The 24,891-nt window shown below is 39.5% G+C and overlaps 1 protein-coding gene across 7 annotated transcripts in view; it reads right to left on the minus strand.

Annotated features, from left to right (window-relative positions):
* LOC143880151 (phosphatidate cytidylyltransferase 1-like) overlaps positions 1-24,891 on the minus strand; it is a 58,316-nt gene that overhangs the window by 31,435 nt on the left and 1,990 nt on the right. For 2 of the 7 annotated variants that reach the window (XM_077382922.1, XM_077382924.1), the window contains 3 exons: positions 10,505-10,626; positions 6,597-6,710; positions 3,905-4,158 (listed from right to left, as the gene is read on the minus strand). In XM_077382922.1, coding sequence (XP_077239037.1) covers positions 3,905-4,158; positions 6,597-6,674 — 332 coding nt within the window. In that variant the 5' untranslated portion in view covers positions 6,675-6,710; positions 10,505-10,626. Of the gene's footprint in view, positions 1-3,904; positions 4,159-6,596; positions 6,736-9,872; positions 9,909-10,504; positions 10,627-24,891 lie in introns of all 7 variants that reach the window. The other 5 variants (XM_077382923.1, XM_077382925.1, XM_077382927.1 and 2 more) reach the window with 5 other exon arrangements.

Raw genomic sequence — 24,891 nt, forward strand, 5'->3', positions numbered from 1 at the left:
TTTGGTTCCCTAGTGGTTCCCGGGTATAAGATGGTTCCCTAGTGGTTCCGGGGTATAAAATGTGGTTCCCTAGTGGTTCCAGGGTATAAAATGTGGTTCCCTAGTGGTTCCGAGGTATAAAATGTGGTTCGCTAGTGGATCCGGAGTAGAAGATGTGGTTCTCTAGTGGTTTCGAGGTATAAGAGGTGGTTCCCTAGTGGTTCTGGGGTATAAGAAGTGGTTCCCTAGTGGTTCCGGGATATAAAATATGGTTCCTTAGTGGTTCCAGGGTATAAGATGTGGTTCCCTAGTGGTTCCGGAGTATAAAATGTGGTTCCCTAGTGGTTCCGGGGTATAAAATGTGGTCCCCTAGTGGTTCCGGGGTATAAAATGTGGTTCCCTAGTGGTTCTGGGGTATAAGATGTGGTTCCCTAGTGGTTCCGGTGTATAAGATGTGGTTCCCTAGTGGATTCGAGGTATAAAATGTGGTTCCCTAATGGTTCCTGAGTATAAAATGTGGTTCTCTAGTGGTTACGGGATATAAAATATGGTTCCTTAGTGGTTCCGGGGTATAAAATTTGGTTCCCTAGTGGTTCTGGACTATAAAATATTGTTCCCTAGTGGTTCCAGGGTAGAAAATGTGGTTCCCTAGCGGTTCCGGGGTATAATATGTGGTTCCCTAGTGGTTCCGGGGTATAAGATATGGTTCTCTAGTGGTTCCGGGGTATAAAATGTGGTTCCCTAGTGGTTTCGGCGTATAAGATGTGGTTCCCTAGTGGTTTCGGCGTATAAGATGTGGTTCCCTAGTGGTTCCGGAGTATAAAATGTGGTTCTCTAGTGGTTCTGGGGTATAAAATGTGGTTCCCTAGTGGTTCCGGACTATAAAATGTGGTTCCCTAGTGGTTCCGGGGTAGAAAATGTGGTTCCCTAGTGGTTGAAGGGTAGAAAATGTGGTTCCCTAGTGGTTCCGGGGTAGAAAATGTAGTTCCCTAGTGGTTCCGGGGTAGAAAATGTGGTTAGAATGACTGGATCCCATAGGATGATCTGAACCATTAGGATTATAGAGGGTTAGAATGAATGGATCGCATAAAAATAGCCTTAACAAATCAGAGGGTTATGATCATCCTGTAGAGAAGATTTTATGGCACTACATGAAAGGGCCTAGCAAGTAAATGGTTTAGATCACTCAAATAAGCAGGCCCCACTATATTTTTTTCCCTCAGATCCTCCACCGTCTGTCTAACTATAATATGGGATTTGGTAGGGACTTTCGCATGAACAGGCTCATACAATTTAAGAAGCTATTCTCAAAAAGCATCATCACCATTGCTAGGTCATCATCATTTCGAATGTCATACAACAAGATTTGATATGGATTCTTGGAACCACTATTTAACCTCCTCGGAACCACTAAATTGTGGTTCCGAGGCCTACGTAATGGTTTCAATAGGTTTAAAACACCAACGATACATCCATGATGACTTTTAAAACCACTAAAATACTATTATAATGTACCAAACACAAGTTGGACTCTTAGAACCACAATTTAGAGTGTTGGAACCACTATGTAACCTCTCAAAACCACTAAATTAGAGTTCGAGGCCTACGTAATGGTTCAAATATGTTCCAAACACCAATGATACAGTCATTATCCCTTCGAAGACCAATAAAGTAGTATTACAATGTACCAACCACTTGGGAACCATAATTTATAGTCTTGAAACCACTATTTAACCACTAAATAGTGGTTCCGATGCCAACTTAATGGTTCCAATAGGTTTAAACACCAATGATAGAGCCATGATGACTTTTCAAAACCACTAAAATACTATTATAATGTACCAAACACAAGTTGGACTCTTGGAACCTCAATTTAGAGTGTTGGAACCACTATGTAACCTCTCGGAACCACTAAATTGTTGGCCTACGTAATGATTTCAATATGTTCCAAACACCAATGATACCGTCATTATCCCTTCGAAAACCATTAAAGTAAGTATTACAATGTACCAACCACTTGGGAAAAAATAATTTATAGTCTTAGAACCACTATTTAACCACTAAATAGTGGTTCTGTAGCCTATAGGTTTAAACACCAATGATAGAGCCATGATGACTTTTAAAACCACTAAAATACTATCTTGAACCTATTGAAAACATAATATAGTAGTTCTGAGGTGTTATACCCCGGAACCACATCTTATACCCGGGAACCACTAGGGAACCACATCTTATACCCCGGAACCACTAGGGAACCACAGCTTATACCCCGGAACCACAGCTTATACCCCGGAACCACGAGGGAACCACAGCTTATACCCCGGAACCTCTAGGGAACCACATCTTATACCCCGGAACCACTAAGGAACCACATTTTATACCCTAGAACTACTAGGGAACCACATCTTATACCCTGAAACCACTAAGCTCTGTTTGGTTACCTTTTTTTGAGAAAAATACAGATTTGCTTAAACCTGTTTGGTTTGAAATTTAGCAAAAATGGGGAGTTTGACCACTGGGGTTGTCGAGCCCTTGTCTGCTAACGTGGAACCCTATAAACTCCCTCAACACATTTCTCCAAAATGAAGAAAAAATGGGAGAAATTCTTGGGCAAATCTTATCTTTTGAGCTTTATTTAAACCTGGCAATTACGGGTCACTGAGACACTGAGCCTGGACCCGTGCCCGGCCCGTACGGGCCGAGTCGACCAACGGGTCACCCGGATTTTTGTCGTATTTTTTAAGATTTTTTTTTTATAGAAATTTGCTAGCCACCTTCGTCGAGGCCACTTGTCGGCTTGTGGCCCATCCTTTGTTGCAAAGATTGGCAGAAGTAACATGGGTGCAAAGGTGGCTAGCAAAAACATAATAGCAAAAAAAAGTAATCATTACGAATTTGTGGCAGAAGTTCTAAGTTTTAAATGAAAATTTACGGAAAAATGGAAACAAAGTAGTAAAATTACGGAAAAAAAAAACCGAAAGGATGTACTAACATATGACAATTACCGAATTACAAAGTCCAACTGCCTTCCATCGGAAGTCCGAACAAACCTTCGGACTTCCGAATGGAACCAGTAATTTGGCTACGTATACTGGCTTCCGTTCGGAAGTCCAAAGTTTTGTTCGGACTTCTAACGAAAGCCAGTAGAATAGGGATAATTCCAAGGATTTTATCTTCAAATTGAGTAATAATTCGAAGGATAATAGGGATATACGTTGTGATCTTAGTGTCATGCAGGCAACCATAAATTGAAGCCTGGTTTTGATGTTTTAGAATCCAAAAATGCAAAGAAAATGGATTTGCTTTGAAAATGGGGAAAACAACAAAATTCAGTTTTAAGCTCAAAATCCATTTTCTTTGCATTTTGTAACACTGCTTCGATAAGTTTATCATGAATAAACCCTCGTGGATACGAAACCCTGTTGTAAATGGCAACCTTCAAAACCCTTCCATGGAGTTTTCCACGTTAGAAAAGCCTTGAGGAAGAAGAGGGTGGTAGGTGAGAAGGTAATAAGTGCATAGGGATAGGCGCAAATAGGTGGAGGGAAAAAATAGGTAGGGGGGTATATTTGTCCTAAAAGCCATCTTCTCTCACCTAACAACACATTTTTTATAAATTTCAAATCACTACCTTTTATTCACAATTTAGACATAACTTTGCATTTTTTTAATAATTTTTCCTATAATATTTTATTTCTATTTACAAAACTTATTAATAGGATGGGTAAAACTCAAAACATGAGGTAATTGCAAAGTTGTGGTAATGGTATGCAAAAAAACAAGATAAAGAGATCTAGAAGTGTCTCAGAGAATCCTAAAGTATTGGAATCCGAGACGTGTCTGACATGGATTCTTCTCCCATTTAGAAGAATCCATGTAACATGGAAAATAGGATAATGTAAGATAATAAGAGAGGAATACGCACCAATTTAAGAGCCTGAAGCCTGGAAGACGCCTACTTTCATGAGCTCTCATCATTAGAGTGAACAGTTCCTTTGCCATAATAATTTGGATGACAACAATCATAGCCCAAATATATAGATGGCCCATGTAGATAATAAATGCAAAACCCCCAATCATCCACACGGATGAATGGGCACGAATTCGCATCGATTTGTATTTGTTCTGATCATCAACGAGCAGATGACCTTCATTTGATCTATTTGGATCAATAGGAACCTGACACCAAAAACAGATTCTCAAGCAACAAAAAAATTTCGACAAAGCCACAATCATGCTAAAACAGATTATCAAGCTACAAAAACAGATTATCAAGCTAAAAAAAAAAATTCCAGAAACCCACAATCATGCTCCGTGATGCGCGGGACACTAGAAAAATATGGCATGTTTGGCCCTAACTGACAGAGATGTAACAGCACAACGAGACACTAGTAGTCGGTGTCATAATTAAAACACCCCAAGCAACAAAATAAAACTATGTTACCTGGATACCGATTCGGGCATTTGTGGAAAGGGATTGCGTACAGGAATCCCCCTAAACCCAAAAATCTTATGATATGGGTAGGACAAGGATCTATATGCTTTTTATCAAATATGGGTATGAATAAAGATACTCCTTCCTTAAACCTAGGATGTGGGATATATTTGTAACACTCAATTGGTAAATTTTTTGTAATTTCCAGTTTTAGGGTATAATCTATCAGATTATAATAGAAAATGACGAAGAACTAGTAAATGACAATGAGCAATACTGAATTAATATAACAAGCCATGAGCAATATAGTATTAACTATAAAAATGGTACTATAACATTCAATTTTTTTTTTATATAATGGTCACAATACAGGCAACAACAAATCGAAAAAACAAAGAGAAGAAAAGAATCCCTCCATAGACCTAGAGAGGAAAAAGAAATAAGAATTAAGGAGGAAGAAAATCAAAAGGCTGTAGCCCTTCCTTGAACACCTCTAATCTGGCTAATCGGTCGGCCACGCATTTGGCGGACCTCCTGACATGCTTGAATACGATGTTTGCACCCGAGATTAGGTCCTGAATCTCGTCAAAAAATGGGGCAAATCTCCATGGGATAGAATGAGCCCCTTAAGCCAAGGGATAAAATAAAAAGATCAATATGTAGTTTAAAATTTAAAGTAAATTAGTTTTCGAGTTAGATTTTTAAGATATAGTGTTTGCCTTAACGACCCCCCAACTAGTTTGGGACAAAGGCTTAGTTGAGTGTTTGCCTTAACGACAGGAGATTTTTCAGCCCACTTGGTAAAGTTGATTCAGTTATCCGCTCACTGGTTTAAGTCACTAGTTGGAGCATACTACAGTTTATTTTGATAAAAGCATAGTATAGTCAATGCCATTATGAGACTAAATAAAAAAACAATTTTTAGGCCTACAGGCAGAAAGATCTGATGTATAGCATCATGTGCTATATAACAAGAGGATTAAGTATTGGTACCATGAACTGAGCTTTGTCCATTTCGCTAAGAAATAAAAAGAAAGAGAAATAAGATATGGATTACAAGTGCCATTTCAAATATATATATATATATATATATATATATATATATATATATATATATATATATATATATATAGATTACAAGTACCAGAGGCATATCCCTAGCCCTTATCAAAGTATCATTTTCCCATATTCAGATACGCTACTGTTAGGGGTAAAGTTGATATCCCCTCTTCTTGTTGTCGAATCCCGCCATGCGGTAGAAGCTGACAAAAGCACGCTGATTGATCTCCCCGTCCCCTCCTGGCATACGCTACCTCCCACACGTGCGGCACCAAAAGGCCCACCCAACCTCCCTGAGGGCCAATTAATGCCCCCCCCCCCCCCCCCCCCCCCCGCGCCATTAATTACCCACATGGTGCGTCATCATTATACTCCCCACCAACGAACGAAGCTATGTTGCAGAAGTCCCCTCCCTATATAAACCCCCACGCTCAAAGGTACCAGGACTCCTTCTAGCCACCTTCAACCTTAAACCATGAGAAAAGCTCTTTCCTACTTGTTGCTTCTGTCACTTGGCTTTACCTGTGAAACCGATTTCTGACTTGAGCATCGGAGAGGCTTCCCGGAGCCAAAACTCCGAGACCCCTAACGCTTTCTATGCAGGACGCCACAGATTGGAGCTCTACCAACCCTTGGATCAAGGAGGCCAGATTTCTTCACCATCAGCTACGCTTTTAAAGGATCTAAGTGGTTTCTCTATTAAAATTCATATGTTGCAGAACAGAATTCCAATGGCAGAACCGCAAGAAATGGAAGATTTTCAAAAAAAAAAAAAAAAGAATTTTAATGGCAGACTGTTCAGCCCAAGAGCACAAAATTTTTAATCAGCAAATATGCTAACAAATAATAAAGATGCACCTGAACCATTCAGTTGAATATAATTTACACCATGCCTAGAAGAAACAGCTAGTAAGAGTTGTATATGTCAAAAAACAAACATGGGGCGATTTGAAAAGGAGTATATCCCTCTCCTTCTCCTTGTAGTGCTTTAAAAAACACTATGATTTTCAAGAATGATTCTCTTCCAGGTTTAATGAGATTCCGTGACTATTAAAAAATAACAGCAAAACAAAGAGTAGAAAAATGTCTCCAAACGATAATATGGAAAACCCAAGAAACGAACCTCATTTGAGCGTCTGCGGTGCCGAACCCGGCCAGAAGGGTTAGATGAAGGGGAAGTAATATTGCTATCATTTTGCATGGTTGCTGCTGACTAAAAAAGGCAGAGCAAGGTCCACTGTAAGAAGCAAAATTAAAATATCCTGTCAGGAAAAGAGAGTACACATATTGGCTTTAAGTAAATAAATTGTGAGGGAAGACAAATGTGAAATAAAAGGCAAAAAGATGATAGTTCTAATGTAGAAAAAGGTTAAATTCGTAGAAGCTTGTATGAGAAAAATGCATAGCATCTAGAACTAGTAGTTCTAGCATAATGAAAGAATTGTACGCTACAATCATATTCAAAAATGCAATTTTTTTAGCCCAAACCAAGGAATGGATTCAAAGAAGAAGTGGCATGTTAGGGCACCTGTTAGCATTCACAACGACAATCAGTGGAGGGTTCACAACCATCACTTGTTTTCAATCGTGTCGGGAAAGATGAACTATTTGGTCTCGTGATCAATCTTAAAAATAATAATAATAATAATTCATTCAGGCTATAAGGAACAATTTTGCTGAACTCAACTCATGGAGTTTCAACTTGGGTGCCACCAAAAACACCTAAGATGGCCCAGTTACTAGGTCAAAATATCTATGGGGCCTATAAGGAACACTTATGGCCAAGGCATCACTCTCATCAGATAATCTTGCTCCCACATCCAAACCACTTGCTCCTACCACCAACAACCACTACCATCCTTCCATGAATGACGTTTGCTAGCTGGGCACCGTGGAGATGCCTGGACGGGATGGCCACTCCATGCGCACCACGTGCCTGATGCGCAGAGTGGCGGTCCCAGCCCTGAGGCCTTCCCTAGGCAGCATCATATCATTTTCCTCCATTGAATGTGGTGAAATGCCTCTGGCAACGATATGTTACACTGATGGAGAATCAATTCATTAAATAGAAAAAATAAAAAGACCCACATCATCTAAAAGATAAAACCAAGCTTTTGTAGATATAGCAAGCTTGATATATATGTGTGTGTGCGCATAGGGATTTGCTAGCGTCCATCGCAGAGGGCATTTTGAGGATGGCCTCTTGCATGTGAGAGCAGCCACACAGGCTCACTTTTCAGCAGATTTTGTATTCATTCACGAGGTGACCGGGCTAACTTTTCAGCAGATTTTGTATTCATTCACGAGGTGGCTGCTCTCACATGCAACAGGCCACCGCAAAAATGCCCTCTGCAATGGACGCTAGCAAATCCCACATGTGTGAGTGTGGGTGAGATTTGCTAGCCAATTTTGCAGCTGGCTTTTGCATGTGAGAACAGCCACACAGGTTGACTTTTTAGCACATTTTGTCACATCAAAGGTGGCTGTTCTCACATGCAAAAGCCAGCCGCTAATGGCTTTGCACGAAATTGGCTAGCAAATCCCATATATATATATCACAGAGAGAGAGAATAGAGTTCCTGAGGTTAACCTCGTGTAAGCTTATATGAGGTGGCGCTCACAAAACATAAGGTGCCCACTTTGTTTGGATGATCCAAACCATTCATTTGCAAGGCCCCATCATAGATAAGGTGTGTACCAAAAATCAGCTCCATTGGATCATCCTAACCCCTCCAAAAGTGGAGGAAAAAATGGGCAGATTTGTGGACAAAAAGTGTCTATCCATTTTGCCCTCCACTTTTGGATGGGTTAGGATGATCCAATGGAGCTGATTTTTTGTACACACCCTATCTATGATGGGGCCTTGCAAATGAATGCTTTGGATCATCCTAACAATGTGGGCCCCTTATGTTTTGGGAGCACCACCTCATATAAGCTATATGAGGTTAACCTCACGAAACCTTTTCACATATATATATGTGTGTGTGTGTGTGTGTGTTAGGAAAGTGTTATATATATATATATATATATATATATATATATATATATATATATATATATATATATATATATACACACACACACACAAACACACACTAGTAAAAAAACCCCGTGCGATGCACGGGCCGACAAAGAATTGTACAGACCACATCATAGATTGATCCAAACCGTGTGATGGAACACAACATAAATAGGTTGTGCCCGTAAAATCATTTCCATAGGCTGATCCTAGCCCTCCAGTCTATAGAGGTTTCCATAATTGGTGTTCCTTTGAAGGTGCCCGCAATTCGTCAATATTTGTAAAGGTGTCCGGAAGTCGTAATATTATGTAATATGTTCACAAAAATCCGTAGTATAATGTAACATATGCACCCAATCCGTATTTTTGCAAAGAAAAAACGTCACTATGTTGACTTTGTCCATTTTTTTATTACAACAGCATAAAGGAGGGGGTAGGATTGAAATTATGTGGCTTTAATGGGTGCCTTTGTTAAAAAGCATAAAGGAGGGGGTAGGATTGAAAATATGTGGGTTGAATGGGTGCCTTTGTTTAAAAAAGTCAAAAAAAAGTGATGTGTAATTCTCTTAGAATTTTGGGAGAAATTCAAATAATTCTCTCCTTTTCTCTTCTGCTATATATATACACTAGTAAAAAACCCCGTGCGATGCACGGGCCGACAAAGAACTGTCCGGACCACGTCATAGGTTGATCCAAACCGTCCATGTGATGGAACACAACATAAATAGGTTGTGCCCCAAAAATCATTTCCATAGGCTGAGCTTAGCCCTCCAATCTATAGATGTTTCCATAATTCCTCTTAAATCGGATGGTTAAGATCACCCTATATATTTTTTATTAAAAAACCATAAAGGAAGGGGGTAAGATTGAAATTATATGGCTTTAATGGGTGCCTTTGTTAAAAGCATAAAGGAGGGGGTAGGATTGAAAATATGTGTTGAATGGGTGCATTTGGTAAAAAAAGTCAAAAAAAGTGATGTGTAATTCTCATAGAATTTTCAAAAAAATCAAAAAATTCTCTTCTTTTCCATCCAGCTTATTATAGTAGATACACACACACACACACACACACACACACACACACACATATATATATATCTGTGTGTGTGTGTGTGTGTGTGTGAATAAAAACTAGGAAACCTGGTAGGAGATCATTCATCTGACAAAATACAAAACATACAAGAAGCAGCACAAAATTAAGTGCAACAGTACTACACACACACACACACACATATATATATGTGTGTGTGTGTGTGTGTGAATAAAAACTAGGAAACCTGGTAGGAGATCATTCATCTGACAAAATACAAAACATACAAGAAGCAGCACAAAATTAAGTGCAACAGTACTACAGACGTGGTGACAAAAGTGAATACTTACAAAAAATAATGAAGACGTTGAAAACTAAATGCATACCTGCAATAAAGATAGTACAGATTTGTGCATAAACATACAGTGAATTTGGTGAAACAAAAACAGTATTTATTTCCTCTACAAAAAAAATAGACAAGCTTGGCAGTCGACATATGACAATTGAAACAAAGTCTAAAGCCCTTACTATCATGTCCTTAAGGTAATGGACGTGCATGTTTTGGAAGGTGATTATTTATCATCAACCCCCATTTTGTCAGTTGATTCGTATCTGGTGCAAACCGAGAGGGTTCGCGAAACACAGCAGGATTTTAGGAGCTCATGGGCACCACTCTCTTCTGAATTCATATAACCAAATCTTGCATGTATTTTTCCAAAACATTGTATGAACACTCTCTGACTAGTATGCCCCAATTTTATTGAATACCTCTACAGAGACAGTAATGATGCAGGTAAAAAATTTCCAACAATTCTACCATTTCAAAAATTAAAAAATTCCCACCAATATAAAATCACAAATCATGGGGGAAATGCCTCTTTCCTATAAGGGTTTTCAACCACTTTCAATACTAAATGCCCATGAAATACTAAAAAATCATCTATTCAAGGTTGTAGAAAATGATAAACAGTTATGAACTTACAGAAAAAAAAGGAAAGAATAGCATCACGGCATTCTAATCTTGTAGAGTCACAACACAAGGATCATAGCATCACATCTGAGTATTGTACCCAAGACAAGAATACTCATTCAATATCACAAAGTCTGCAAAATACATCAGAACATCAGTAAGCACATGCACATATCAGGTAATATGGAGAAGGCAATATATTACATATCTATCTTTAATATCCTCATATCCGTTGAGAAGAGGCTTGAAAAATTACAAAGAGAATGACTAAACAGTTGATCAAATGGGAGGAATTGTGCCTGCCTACCTAAGACTCAAGGGATTTAGGCACAAAGGCAATATGGAGAAGGCAAAATGGCTCTTGGGAGATGCATCATTGTATCTAAATACAAAGTTAACAATAACCCATGGAATGTGATTACCCCTAGATGTGATCACAGATCCGGTATAGGGAGAGTTGTTACTATTGTTCATGAGAAATTTGAAGACGGAATGAGGTATAGTGTGGGAGATGGAATAGAAAATAAATTGTGGGATGATAAATTGTTGGAAAACAAGCATGTAAGGTTTACTTAGATATCAATATTATGGATATGGTTAGATGGTGCCACGAAAAGTTAGAACGGCAATATAATTTTATCAAAAATTTCAAAGAAGAGGAAGAAATGGCGTTCTTTGAGTCAACACATAAAATCAGTCACATTTACATCTTTCTCAAAACTTTATCGTAAGGATATCTGGTTTCAAAAATGACCGTGTTTTAGCCTGGAAAGCCCTGGTTTGTTCCTCGTGTAGAGGCGTTCTCTTGGACTGCCATAGAAAGTATCATTAACACGTGCGACATCCAACAAAAGAAAATTTTCGGAATGGCCAGCAGGTGCATCCTTTGCTGTCTTCAAACATAAACTACCGATCACATTTTCATTCACTGCAGTGTTGCACAGACTGTTTGGACTATGCTGCTGAAATGTTTTGGGTTGCAATGGTTGTTCCCTGAGAAATGGAGGACCCCATTTCTGTATGGTGGCTGAGAAATTATGGAAAATGTGGAAAGATGCTGTGGAAGATGACGCCCTTCACAATTTTTTTTAAATGATAAATGAAGCCCTTCACAATTACGTGGAATTTATGGAAAGAGCGTAATAACAAAATCTTTGATGGAAGATCTAAAAGAATTGAAGCTATTATCAATGACATTAAAGTGGAGTTAGTCGTTTGGGCTAAGGCTGTAGACTCCAAGTGGACGTTTACTACAGCAGTGTCCAATAATAAATGGAATGGTATCTATAGCTTGGGATCATGCAGTTCCATCGAAGATAGTGGTGGGATAGGCCCCTCCACCACCCAAGTAGAAAATTAAATTTGATGGAAGTTCTAGAGGCAATCCAGGTCCAAGAGGATTAGGCAGAGCAGTCGAAAATGATGAGGGAAATCATCAAAGCTTTTTCGGGTTCAATTGGACGTACAGATTCTAACGGGACCGAATTACGGCAATTCTTCAAGGACTGAATTTTTTTCAGGAAATCAAGACAAAAGTTCAACGATTGAGGGTGATTTGGCAAATGTAATTTCTTGGGCAACCGGAAGGAATAATGGCAAATCGATATTTGCTGAACTGATTCTCAAGGCTAGAGAGATTCTTAGGAGGATTGATAATAGGATAGACAGCATTCAATAGGTGAAACCCAACCGTTCCTGCTACCCAAGTTTGAGTTTACTTTTGGAGAAGACAGAAGATCATCAAGATTGTTCTAGGGTTGTGATTCTTCACTTTAAAACTAACATGCTCAGAACAAGATTTTTGTTTTATATGTTTTCGTCATTTCCATTGCGCCGTGATCCCTTGTTATACTAACAAGTTCATCGTCTTCCAATGTTGTATGATGCTGAGGAAGTGATGGACAGGCTTATGGCTAAACTCCTCGAATGAGTATATGGATCTTGGTCGGAGCCGTGAGCACCATTGTGCGTGCCCCTGCGAGGGTGGTCAGAAAAGCACTGCACGTGACTTTGTCTGAAACCCCGTGCAACAGTATCATTGTCTGAAAGGTTTCCAAGTGATCAACGGTATTTGTCATCCCATCGTATTGGGGCTACCTGTGGCATCACGAATCTGAGAGGGAGGGGATGAGGAGGATCTCCTTCGTGAAGGGAGATTTGTTAGCGAATTGTTGTTTGTCCGCTATCAACTCTCTGAGCCTATGATCTATCTCCTTAATTTTCTTTTCAATCTTAGCCGTCTTGGGGTCCAGCTCCATGGTTCGGCCAGGGGAGTCTGACAACACATGGGTTGATGCGAAGTTCGAGCGGCTGTCGTAGACCCTCTGGCAACGGGGTTGACGGTCTGGTGACAGTGAAAGCTCTTCCCGTCATGAAGGTTTGCCTTCTCGTTGTGTAGGTTCGCCTTCTTACCTGGTAGACCCTCCGTCGTGTCCGGGCCGCTTCTTTTTCTGTAAACTTTTGAAATCGATTGTCCAGGATCGCAACTTACTGGACAAGAAGGTTAAACTCTTTTGTCGTCGGGGCAGCGGCCTGCGTTTGGAATTCATGCGATTGCTTATTATAGTCGTGATGCAGATATTAGGATGGTGCTGCATCGGTCGTCATACTTAAATACTCCAAGGCTTTTTGTTTTGATCCCACGAATGGTGCTAATCTGTTGCCGCTGAAATCTAGGTGAAGGCTGAGTCTACTCCCGAGATATAGATCAGCAATCTGTGCGTACAAACCATCAGAAAATCACCCGAATTGGACTCTGGGAAGTCTTAGTTAGCAATGAAAACATATAGGAAGGCTAAGCAGTGTGGCCGCCCAACAAAACTCAAAAAAGTTTCAAAATCTTTATCTTTGAGCATCCTTTTTATAGAGTTAAGAGTCCTGATGAGTTCAAAAAGTTGCCTTTCAGAACCTTGTTCCTTACTGGTTGAGCTTCCTTCTTAGATTGGTTAAGTTTCAGAGAAAAATACAAGATGGGTCAGGGATTTACAATATATGATGATTTATAGATAGAAAGCGTTTGTTCTCGATGTCAACCAAACAGAAGATAGCAAGCCTATCAAAGGATAAAATGAAGGGAAAAATACAGATACAGCCCGTCAACTTTCTGACATTTTCAGCTATAACCCTGACTTTCAAAAGTCACCAACTACACCCCCTGAGGTTTCAATTTGTATAAGGTAGACCCCCTCATTTGACGGTTCGTCCACAGATCGAAGGGTTAGGATGGTCCTATGCAGCTGTTTTTTTTTGGGGCACACCCTATCTATATCAGGGCACATCAATTGAACAATTTGGATTATCCAAAGAACGTGGGCCCACTGTGTTTTTAGCAGTGTTTGGATTTGGGTATGGGGTTTGGAGGGGGGTATGGCGACTTCATTAGCATTGGTAGTGTTTCAAAAGAGGGGGTCTACCTTATACAAATTGAAACCTCAAGGGGTGTAGTTGGTGACTTTAAAAGTCAGGGATAGAGTTGAAAATGTCAGAGACTGAGGGGGTGTAACTGTATTTCCGTAAAATGAACCTTGACTTATTATCCCGACCAAGAACAACCCCCACATTGGTAGGGTGTCATATTTCCCCCAGAATATTTGTCCCACCACACCTTTATTCTTCAATCTGACATGTTTTCCAGAGTTTGAGCTTTTTCTCTCTTTGCTCATTGGCTGTTGAATGTGATTCCCGCCCTCTCTCTCTCTCTCTCTTCAATTCTGTTTCTCTTTCTCACCAAATATCCCTTCCAAATCTAGGGTTTTGTTTCTTTAGATCGAATCCCCTTTTCGAATTTTTCTACTTCAAGAGAAGACACTCGAGTCCTTCTCAACTATCTCTCACCGAACCGGTAAGCCATCTCATCTCTCTCTCTCTCTCTCTCTCTCTCTCTCTCTCTCTCTCTCTGGCATTGTATCTTTCTTTTTATATTGATGTCTGTTTTTTCGTTTTGCTTGAAGATCTTTATTTTCTGTAAAGTAAAACTAGCTTTAGATGAGTCTGGTATGTATGGATAGGGTTAGATGAGACTTTCCTGCTTAAAAAAGAACTACTTTAATCAAAGGCATGGAACCAAACAAATGACTAGAAATGTGAACTTTCTGTTTCGTATGTTGCTCTAGAAACAACTATGAAAAAGCTCTGCTCTAGTTCAATAAAGAAAAAAATCTTGTTTTACTACCTTACATTCTTAGAAATTGCATACAGGGCCGTTGGGCGAAATGAGTTACAAAACCTTTAGATTCTTTGTATTCATTCTAATGTTATTAAACTTGATTTCGAATACAAGGTGTTCAATCTCAATATTTTGATCAGTATTAAGGTGGAATCTGGCTAGATGCGAGAGGCATCTCAACTGTTTGATAGAATGACATAACGAATTTTGGTTTCTTGGGATGCTTTGATCTCTGTTTTAATGAGGTGGATGGGAGGAGGCACATCTAAATTGTTGGATCGAATGATAGATCGAACTTTGTTGTATTCATTACAATCTTGTACGATCTTTCTATTGTTAAAGGTGAACTGAGGTTGGATTGGGAGCTTTAACGTTAAAATTACAAGTTCAGCTTTAAATTAAGGATTTAATATGTGCTTGCATTTTTTTTTTTCAAGAAAGAGTAAAGCTTCAGTAGAACAAAAACAGCAGCTAGGAGGAGAGATGACTGGATGAGGAGCCTTGACGCTTAAACGAGCACAAAGCTAAACAACGAATTTCCTATTAAGGGATCAGATATGTATCCGGAATGACTAACCTATCCCTAAAACAACGTTATTTGCAAGATCGTTGGTGTAACTATTGGATCTTACAAGATTGTAATGAATATAACAAAGTTCGATCTATCATTCGATCCAACAATTTAGATGTGCCTCCTCACATCCACCTCATTAAAACAGAGATCAAAGCATCCCAAGAAACCAAAATTCGTTGTGTCATTCTATCAAACAGTTGAGATGCCTCTCGCGTCCAGCCAGATTCCACATTAATACTGATCAAAACATTGAGATTTAACACGTTGTATTCGAAATCAAGTTTAATAACATTAGAATGAATACAAAGAATCTAAAGGTTTTGTAACTCATTTCGCCCAACGCCCTGTATGCAATTTCTAAGAATGTAAAGGTAGCAAAACAGGGTTTTTTTTTCATTATTGAACTAGAGCAGAGCTTTTCATAGCTGTTTCCAGAGCAACATACGAAACAGAAAGTTCACATTTCTAGTCATTTGTTTGGTTTCTTGCCTTTGATTAAACAAGTTCTTTATTAAGCAGCAGAGTCTCATCTAACCCTATCCATACATACTGGACTCATCTAAAGCTAGTTTTACTTTACAGAAAATAAAGATCTTGAAGCAAAAAGAAAAAAAAAAGACAGCAATATAAAAAGAAAGATACAATGCCATAGAGAAAGATACAAAGAGAGAGAGATGAGATGGCTTACCGGTTCGGTGAGAGATAGTTGAGAAGGACTCGAGTGTCTTCTCTTGAAGTAGAAAAATTCGAAAAGGGGATTCGATCTAAAGAAACGAAACCCTAGATTTGGAAGGGATAGTCGGTGAGAAAGCGAGATAGAATTGAAGATAGGGCGAGAGAGAGAGAGAGAGAGAGAGATAGGGTGGGAATCACATTAAACAGCCAATGAGCAAAAAGAGAAGAAACTCAAACTTTGGAAAACATGTCAGATTGAAGAATAAAGGTATGGTCGGGCAAATATTCCAGGGGAAATATGATACCCTACCAATGTGGGGGTTGTTCTTGGTCGGGATAATAAGTCAAGGTTCATTTTACGGAAAAATACAATTACACCCCCTCAGCTTTCTGACATTTTCAACTCTATCCCTGACTTTTAAAGTCACCAACTACACCCCTTGAGGTTTCAATTTGTATAAGGTAGACCCCCTCTTTTGAAACACTACCAATGCTAATGAAGACCCCATACCCCCCTCCAAACCCCATACCCAAATCCAAACACTGCTAAAAACACAGTGGTCCCACGTTCTTTGGATAATCCAAATCGTTCAATTGATGTGCCCTGATATAGATAGGGTGTGCCCCAAAAAAAAACAGCTCCATAGGACCATCCTAACCCTTCGATCTGTGGACGAACCGTCAAATGAGGGGGTCTACCTTATACAAATTGAAACCTCAGGGGATGTAGTTGGTGACTTTTGAAAGTCAGGGTTATAGTTGAAAATGTCAGAAAGTTGAGGGACTGTATCTGTATTTTTCCCTTCATTTTATCCTTTGATAGGCCTGCTATCTTCTGTTTGGTTGACAACGAGAACAAACGCTTTCTATCTATAAATCATCATATATTGTAAATCCCTGGCCCATCTTGTATTTTTCTCTGAAACTTAACCAATCTAAGAAGGAAGCTCAACCAGTAAGGAACGAGGTTCTGAAAGGCAACTTTTTGAACTCATCAGGACTCTTAACTCTATAAAAAAGACGCTCAAAGGTAAAGATTTTGAAACTTTTTTGAGTTTTGTTGGGCGGCCACACTGCTTAGCCTTCCTATATGTTTTCATTGCTGACTAAGACTTCCCAGAATCCAATTCGGGTGATTTTCTAATGGTTTGTGCGCACAGGTTGCTGATCTATGCCTCGGGAGCAGACTCAGCCTTCACCCAGATTCAAGCGGCAACAGATTAGCACCATTCGTGGGATCAAAACAAAAAGCCTTTGAGGATTTAAGTATGACAACCATAATAAGCAATCGCATAAATTCCAACCGGGGGCGAAACCATCTACCAGAGGAAGCTCCTTAAACCATCCGGCGACCTCAAACGCAGGCCACTGCCCCGACGGCAAAAGAATTTAACCTTCTTGTCCAGCAAGTTGTGATCCTGGACAATCGATTTCAAAAGTTTACAGAGAAGGAAAAGGCCCGGACACGACGAAGGGTGGGTCTACCCGGTAAGAAGGCGAACCTTCACGTCGGGAAGAGCTTTCACTGTCACCAGACCGTCATCCCCGTCGCCAGAGGGTCTACGACAGCCGCTCGAACTTCGCATCAAGCCATGTGATATCAGACTCCCTTGGCCGAACCATGGAGCTGGACCCCAAGACGGCCAAGATTGAAAAAAAAAAATTAAGGAGATAGATCATAGGCTCAGAGAGTTCACAAAAGAGAGGAATCTAAGGGACAAACAACAATTCGCCAACAAATCTCCCTTCACGAAGGAGATCCTCCTCGCCCCCTCCCTCTCAAATTCAAGATGCCACAGGTAGCCCAATACGATGGGACGACAAATACCGTCGATCACTTGAAAACCTTTCAGACGATGATACTACTGCACGAGGCTTCAGACTAAGGGTGTCAATTTTGGCTCAGGCTCGGAAGCTCGCTCGAGCTCGGCTCGAATCCTTAACGAGCCGAGCCGGCTTGCCAGGCTCGTTAAGCTTAACGAGCCGAGCCCGATTTAGGCCAGGCTCGACTCGGCTCTTTAAGGCTCGTTAAGAATTTAGTATATTTAAATATATATATATATATATATATATATTATATATTAATATATACACTAAAAGGGTTGTCTAGGGAGTGAAAGGGGGAGGCAAAATATGTCACTTCATTTTTGGAACCCATTTGTTACTTGGACCACCCCCCATAGTGTAAAAAAAGTAGTCAAATTACACTAGATAGGGCTGTCCAGGGAAGATAAGGGGTGTTAACTTAATATAACCCGAGCTCGGTAAGGCGCGCGAGCCTGGCCGAGCCTGGTTCGAGCCCGAGACGAGCCTGGTTCGAGCCCGAGCCGAGCTTTTGAGCTTAACGAGCCGAACCGAGCCGAGCCGAGCCTGGCCAAGCTCGGCTCGGCTCAGCTCGTTTACACCCCTACTTCAGACGAAGTCATGTGCAGTGCTTTTCTGGCCACCCTTGCGAGGGCACGCACAATGGTGCTCACGGCTCCGACAAGGATCCATATACTCCTTCAAGGAGTTTAGCCATAAGCCCGTCCATCACTTCCTCAGCATCATACAACATCGGAAGACGATGAACTTGTTAATAGAACACGGGATCAAGGCGCAATGGAAATGACGAAAACATATAAAACAAAAATCTTGTTCTGAGCATGTTAGTTTTAAAGCGAAGAATCACAACCCTAGAACAATCTTGATGATCTTGTGTCTTCTCCAAAAGTAAACTCAAACTTGGGTAGCAGGAACGGTTGGGTTTCACCTAGGGAAGGGTCCATGGAAATCGTTTTCTGCCAAGATCCCGGCGAACTTCATGTTAGAAACACAATAAAAAAAAGACTCCAAGACAGAATTAAAACAATGGATTATGGAGTAAATATTAGGGTCCGGACAGAATTGCTCGAGGGAAGAAAACCCAAACCATGCCCCTCGGGTCGGCCGAGTTACTACTTGGACGGTTGACCAAGGCTTTGGTCGGCCGACTGACACAGTCAACCGAGCATGGATTGGTTGGCCAAGCAGAACCTGGTTGTGTTGACCGGGTTGCCTTCCCCTCCTTGGATTTTTTACCTCTTAGGGCAAGTTTAAGGTCTCCAAACCCTACAACAAACCCTAGATCCTAATATAAGGATTATCATGATTTTTAGGTAACAGGTGCATTGAGATGCAGCGTTGTCGAGTGTCGGGCCCGTTTTACGCCCAACAAGACCCGATTATGATCCCAACGTATCTAAAAGAAAAAGCTAATGCCGAGGTCAATAGATCATGAGTACCACCATGCCCAAATTTGACTATTAGAGACTATATACCGGAGAAGGAATATCCTGCCAATATTTTAAGCTCCTGCCTCCCATTAATCTTGTTTTGGGGTTTTTCACCTCGTCCTGCTTATTCTATGTGGATTTATCATCTCAATCCGGGATTTGATGACATTTTGTGCTCTTAAATAAAATCTGTTGATATCCAAAAAAAAAATGAAAAAACAAATCTAAAAATAGAAGTACGAATGCCAACTTCAATATACAACAAATGAGAACATTGATCCGATCACAGCTTGAGGTCTCAATAGAGAGACTTTCGAATGAGGCTTGCAATTCTGATAATTGTCTTGAATGACCAAAATTTAGAAGCAAACCACGAAATATAACCCAAATTGGAATAGAACAGAATTTCATTTTTCCAAGCTTTACATCAAATGACCAACGTGAGTCCACATTTCTAAAACTACAATGCAATCTTTAGCTCTATTGAATCTGAGTAAAAAGAATCATGTGGACAGAGAAAAATTTCTTACATCCTCTGTTTTTGGTACAATGAATTGCAGTTTCATTTCTTAATTGAGCCGAGCTTTGGAAGAGAAAAGATTGTTCCAGCCCCAAGCCCAACCATTAGAGGAATCTTCAGTGAGATGGAAAACAATATAGGATTTCCATTCCTATATTTGAAATAGGAGACTCAAAAGTCCATTTCTTTACAAGTTTTAGAATTATTTCTGCTCTCTAAAATGGGAATTTTGCAAGGAAAAACATGTTGGGAAAGAATGCTAAGCGGTGAAAGAACTTGATATGATGGAGATGAGAGGAACAAAAGTATAATAATAATAAAAATAAAGGGCAAGGCGCACTGTTACGCCAAAAAGTGATAACAGATAAGGCAGTGACAGAAGAGCTGATCTGGCGGATCTCGATTGCTGAGACGAAAAGAAAGTTAAGTACTGCACAGGCAACACCCGGTCAAAAGACCAACCAGGAGTCGTAGCTTCGGATAGGCCCTTCAATACTTAAGTCAGTAATGGGCACAAATACTGAGCTGAACTGAAGCTATAAAAAGTAAAAATTTTGGGACTCGGTCCCCTACCTTGTCTTTATGAGGGCTATTTATAGTGAGGGCTTTGGGCGTTAGTTTAGCCTTTTGCCCTCTAGGACAGGTGTCAACCTGTGGGTGGACTAAACCTTGCTCTTGCCTTCATACCCTTGGATAGGTGTATGATTGTGGTTGAGCAAGGTTTAGCCTTGGTCCTTCTCTTTTTAGGACGCAATGACCCCATTACCCCTGGTGTGCTGGTGGCTTTGTGGGCCTGCCTTGGTGCCACGTGTTGAGTGGTGATTGGGGTTGCTTTTTATACCCCATCATTTGCCCCCTGATTCTTCAAGCCATTGTGATGACTTGGGGAAGCTTTATCGGGTGTGCATGCAAGGGGTGGCCTGATTTCTGACTCATCTATTCTGAACGGCTCTAAAGTCAGATCGGCTCCAGACGATCTGGAAGTCTTATTTTTTGACTTCGTCATTCAGATCGACTTTAAAATCAGATCGGCTCCAGACGATATGGTAGCCTTATTTCTAACTCGTCTATTCTGAACGGTTTTAAAGTCAGATCGGCTCCGGATGATCTGGAAGTTCTTTTTCGTTGTTTAGCGGATTACGTCATATTCAACACGGCTTCGGACAATCTGAGTTTGTCTTTTAGTGGATTGCGTCATATCCAGTACGGCTTCAGACGATCTGAATTTGTCGTTTAGTGGATTACGTCATATCCAGTACGACTTCAGACGATCTGAGTTACATAAAGCTGTTTAAATTAATATAATTTTACCAAATATTTGGGCAGTGTAACTGCGCTTGTTTCGAAGAAAAAGGGCTCTTGGTGTTGCCGCAATTTTGGCTGCATAACAACGCTGTGTGGCTGAAGAGGCTCCGAAGTTGTCGAAATTTCAGCAGAACAGCAACGCTACTATTTAAGAGTAGCTCGTAGTTCTGTGAAATTCGGTAGAACAACAGCACTAAATGAAGGATGTCACTCCAAACCTTCAGAATTTCGACAGAACGCCGACGCTCGTTGTGAGCTACCTAGAGCTTTTCTACTTTCTCTCTTCTAGAAATCAAATGAACTAGGGTTTTCTGAAATTCAGAGGGGTATTTGTATTAGAAATACACCGAAGGTAGGGTGTATATCACACCAAAAAAAAGGGAGAGAGAGGAGAGTAAAGGATGGGATATTTTTTTTATGAGTGTGGAGATCCAAAGGATCGACGAGGGCCCGTTCCGTCGCCGCCTTCGAGATCGAGAAAACAAGTAAACTATTGTCCAAGAACATGAAAATGATCTAAGATCCCAAGCAAGCAAAACTCTAACAAAGCTAAACAAGTCTCTAAAAGGGAGTGATAACAACACTAAAGGGCCAACTCCTAAGCTAGAGGACAAACTAAAAGTCTATGTAATAGACTCCTAAACAAACGACATTAAAAAAAAGGCAAATAAGTGAAAGACTCACTAATAACGCTACAAAAATAAGGGCAAATAAGTCAAAGACTCACTAATAACTCACTAATAACGCTGCCAAAATAAGGGCAAATAAGTCAAAGACTCACTAATAACGCTACCAAAATGGGGGCAAATAAGTTAAAGATTCTCTAATAACTCTATAAGAGGGAATGCAAATAATTTAAAACACTTCTAACAACTCTATACGAGGGGGTGCAAATAAGTCAAAATATGACCCCTAAATGGAGACGACATAAACAAGAGTGCTAGTGAGACTAGGCAAGTCTCCTAGATACAGTGGTGGGATCCAAGTATCCCTATCATTGCCCTTGAAATGATAAATAGGGATAAGATAACTAAAACACTAAGTTATTTTCTAACTTAGTAAGGGGTTCTATAAATGAGGCTAGGTGACTCTCCAATGAGTCCAAAAGGGTTTCCTAAAGAGATGGGCTGTAAATGACAAGGCTTGTCTCCAAAGGAGAACTGCCTAATGAGACAAAACGCGTCTCCTAATGGGGGCTCTAAATGACTCTTTCATTGCCCTTGCAATGAATAGAACTAGTGTCTAAGGGTGTCTAAAAGACTAAGAAAGTCTACTAAGTAAAAGAAGGAAATGCTACTAGGACCGAGCAAGTCCCCTAAAGGATGGGCTTGGGATGACTCATTCATCGTCCTTGCAATGATAAAGGAGCTAAATATCTAATGCTATACATATAAAAGACTAAGAAAGTCTTCTAAAGAAAAGACGGGGGAAAATGCTACTGGGACTATGCAAGTCCCCTAAATGATGGGCTTGGGATGACTCCTTCATCGCCCTTGCACTGAGGAGATGATCTATCTAAAGGACTTAGCTATTCCTTAATAAGGAAGAAGAAAAGGATGAGAAGATCCAACCACTAATAGCAAAGAGCAGGGGGTACCCGAACACCACCATCTGCACCTCAAAGTTCTTTTCTTCCGTAAGATGTGACCTCTAAAGCTTTGATGAAATTAGATGCCCAAGTCTAAGGATAATCAAGTGATGAGAGAAAGTAGAGACCAACGTCTAATAAGTAAAAAGGTGGTCAAGAACTTGCCCAAGGCAAATGAGGTCCACTCAAGCGATCAGATGGGGTTGCAGAGTTTTAAACATTTTTATAAACTCTACAGTTATAAAACAATATGAAAATAATTGAAATTAGAAGCATTACAATTCAATGATCCAAACAAATCTTAAACGCATGAAATTCAACTTGCCTTGTCTATCCCACAAATATGAAGAACCTTCAAGCATAGTAGAACTAGTTCAAAATACTCAAGAGTTATACTTATCATCGACCAAAGTCTACAATTGTGAAAAATAGTGAAAAGAAGGGTATGTCACAACCCGAATCTTAAGAATGTGGAAGAAAGGGCTACTAAAATCAAAGTGAAAAGGGGGCTGCTCATAACAAAGTAATGGCTGCCAAAATCAAAGTGAAAAGGGGGCTACTCATATCAAAGTAATGGCTGCCAAAATCAAAGTGAAAAGGGGCTGCTCATATCAAAGTAATGTGGGCTGTCATTATCAAAGTGAAAAGGGGGGCTGCTCATATCAAAGTAATGTGGGCTGCCATTATCAAAGTGAAGAAGGGGGCTGCTCATATCAAAGTAATGTCGGCTGCCATTATCAAAGTAATGTGGGCTGCCAAAACAAGGCTAAGAAAAAGGTTGTCTTTATCAAAGTGAGAAGATGGCTCATTTTGATAAGAATGGGGGCATTTGCTAAAAATTAATTAAAGTCAAAGAGATACATGAGCAACAACAAAATCATGAAGTGAATCAAAGAAAATAAGTTGCTTGCAAGTGGTTACCCTATTACGATTGCACTGATGCCATTGCTAAAATCCTACTTTGACCATCCTTTCCACAAGTGACAGTAATGCAAATAAGGACGAATAAATATACACTACATTTTGAGACAAGACAGTAGACAATGCCAAATACTTCTCATTTTCTGAAAAATAATTTTTGATACAAGCATATCTCCAATAAGAGAACTCTTATGTTCTACCTTAAAAATTAAATTATCACAGAACTAGGACTGAAGACATAACTTCTCTTCGTAAACATTTAACAGGTATTACCCCTAGAATATAAGTAAATTTTCAACAACTAACTTTCTCAGTCAAGACTAAGGTTACAATGACTTAAGCCACTCAGTTATCAAAGTCAAACTATCCAATATATAAATAGGGTTAAAATGTGTAAGTTATAATGAAAACTTTAATCAACAAAAATTCAAATAGCCTTAACTTGACACCTATACGCTGCTCAAACAAGGCATTATAATATTCCGACATTAAGCATATAGAGTAAGTGTATTCAAACATTTCTTGAACATACAGACATAGTATCAAGAAATTCTCTATTAGACACATGTATATATACCATAATAACTATCTACAGACCTGAAACAGTATAAGTACAGCCCATACAACTCAACAACTTGAATAAAAAGCGTTCTAGGAAAAATTTTAGACATGTAACCATTACATCTCAAGTCATCCATTTCAGATATACCTCAAAAGTTCAAGGAAAGAACAAGATTATAGTCATCCTAAATGATTGAAACATGATAGCGCCAAGGTTGACAATTCAAAATGTTAGTACAATTTTCATCATATATTACTATACACTCAAAACCTATTTTGAATAGGTACATGTAAATAACCACAAAATATAACTGTACATCATGTATTCTATGAACAAATTTGAAAAGGCATTTGATAGCTCCTGTGGCAAGTATTCAGGAATGGAAAATTTTCTAAACGTTCCAAAAAATGTTTTAAAATTAGCCAAGGACAAGCTAGAAATCAGCAAACACTATCTCCAGGCTTTTAATATTAGAAAGAGAGAAATAATGGAAAAGCTTAAATATATTGGAGAAAAAATTACAGCAACGCAAATGTGGATGGTGTAAACTACTATAAGAAACTCAAAACTAAAATTAATACATAAACTTCTACTGAAGGATTCGGAGCTTAAGTTCTAGGAAGACAATATAGAACCAGCATATTGAAATTATAATGAAGTAAGCTCACCAAAATAATACAAATACCTAATCATATGGTAAGCCAACATGATTGTGAGGTCAATAATATATCCTTTGCTAAAAATCAATTAAAATTAGTATTAGTATCAAATGTGATATATAAATCAATTCAATGTCAAGTCTGTCTCACAAATAACTGGAAATAGTGTTACAATT

The sequence above is a fragment of the Tasmannia lanceolata genome, unplaced genomic scaffold, assembly GCF_043159265.1.
Source record: "Tasmannia lanceolata isolate RefF3 unplaced genomic scaffold, GAP_Taslan_0.1 ptg000006l, whole genome shotgun sequence".
NCBI lineage: Eukaryota > Viridiplantae > Streptophyta > Magnoliopsida > Canellales > Winteraceae > Tasmannia > Tasmannia lanceolata.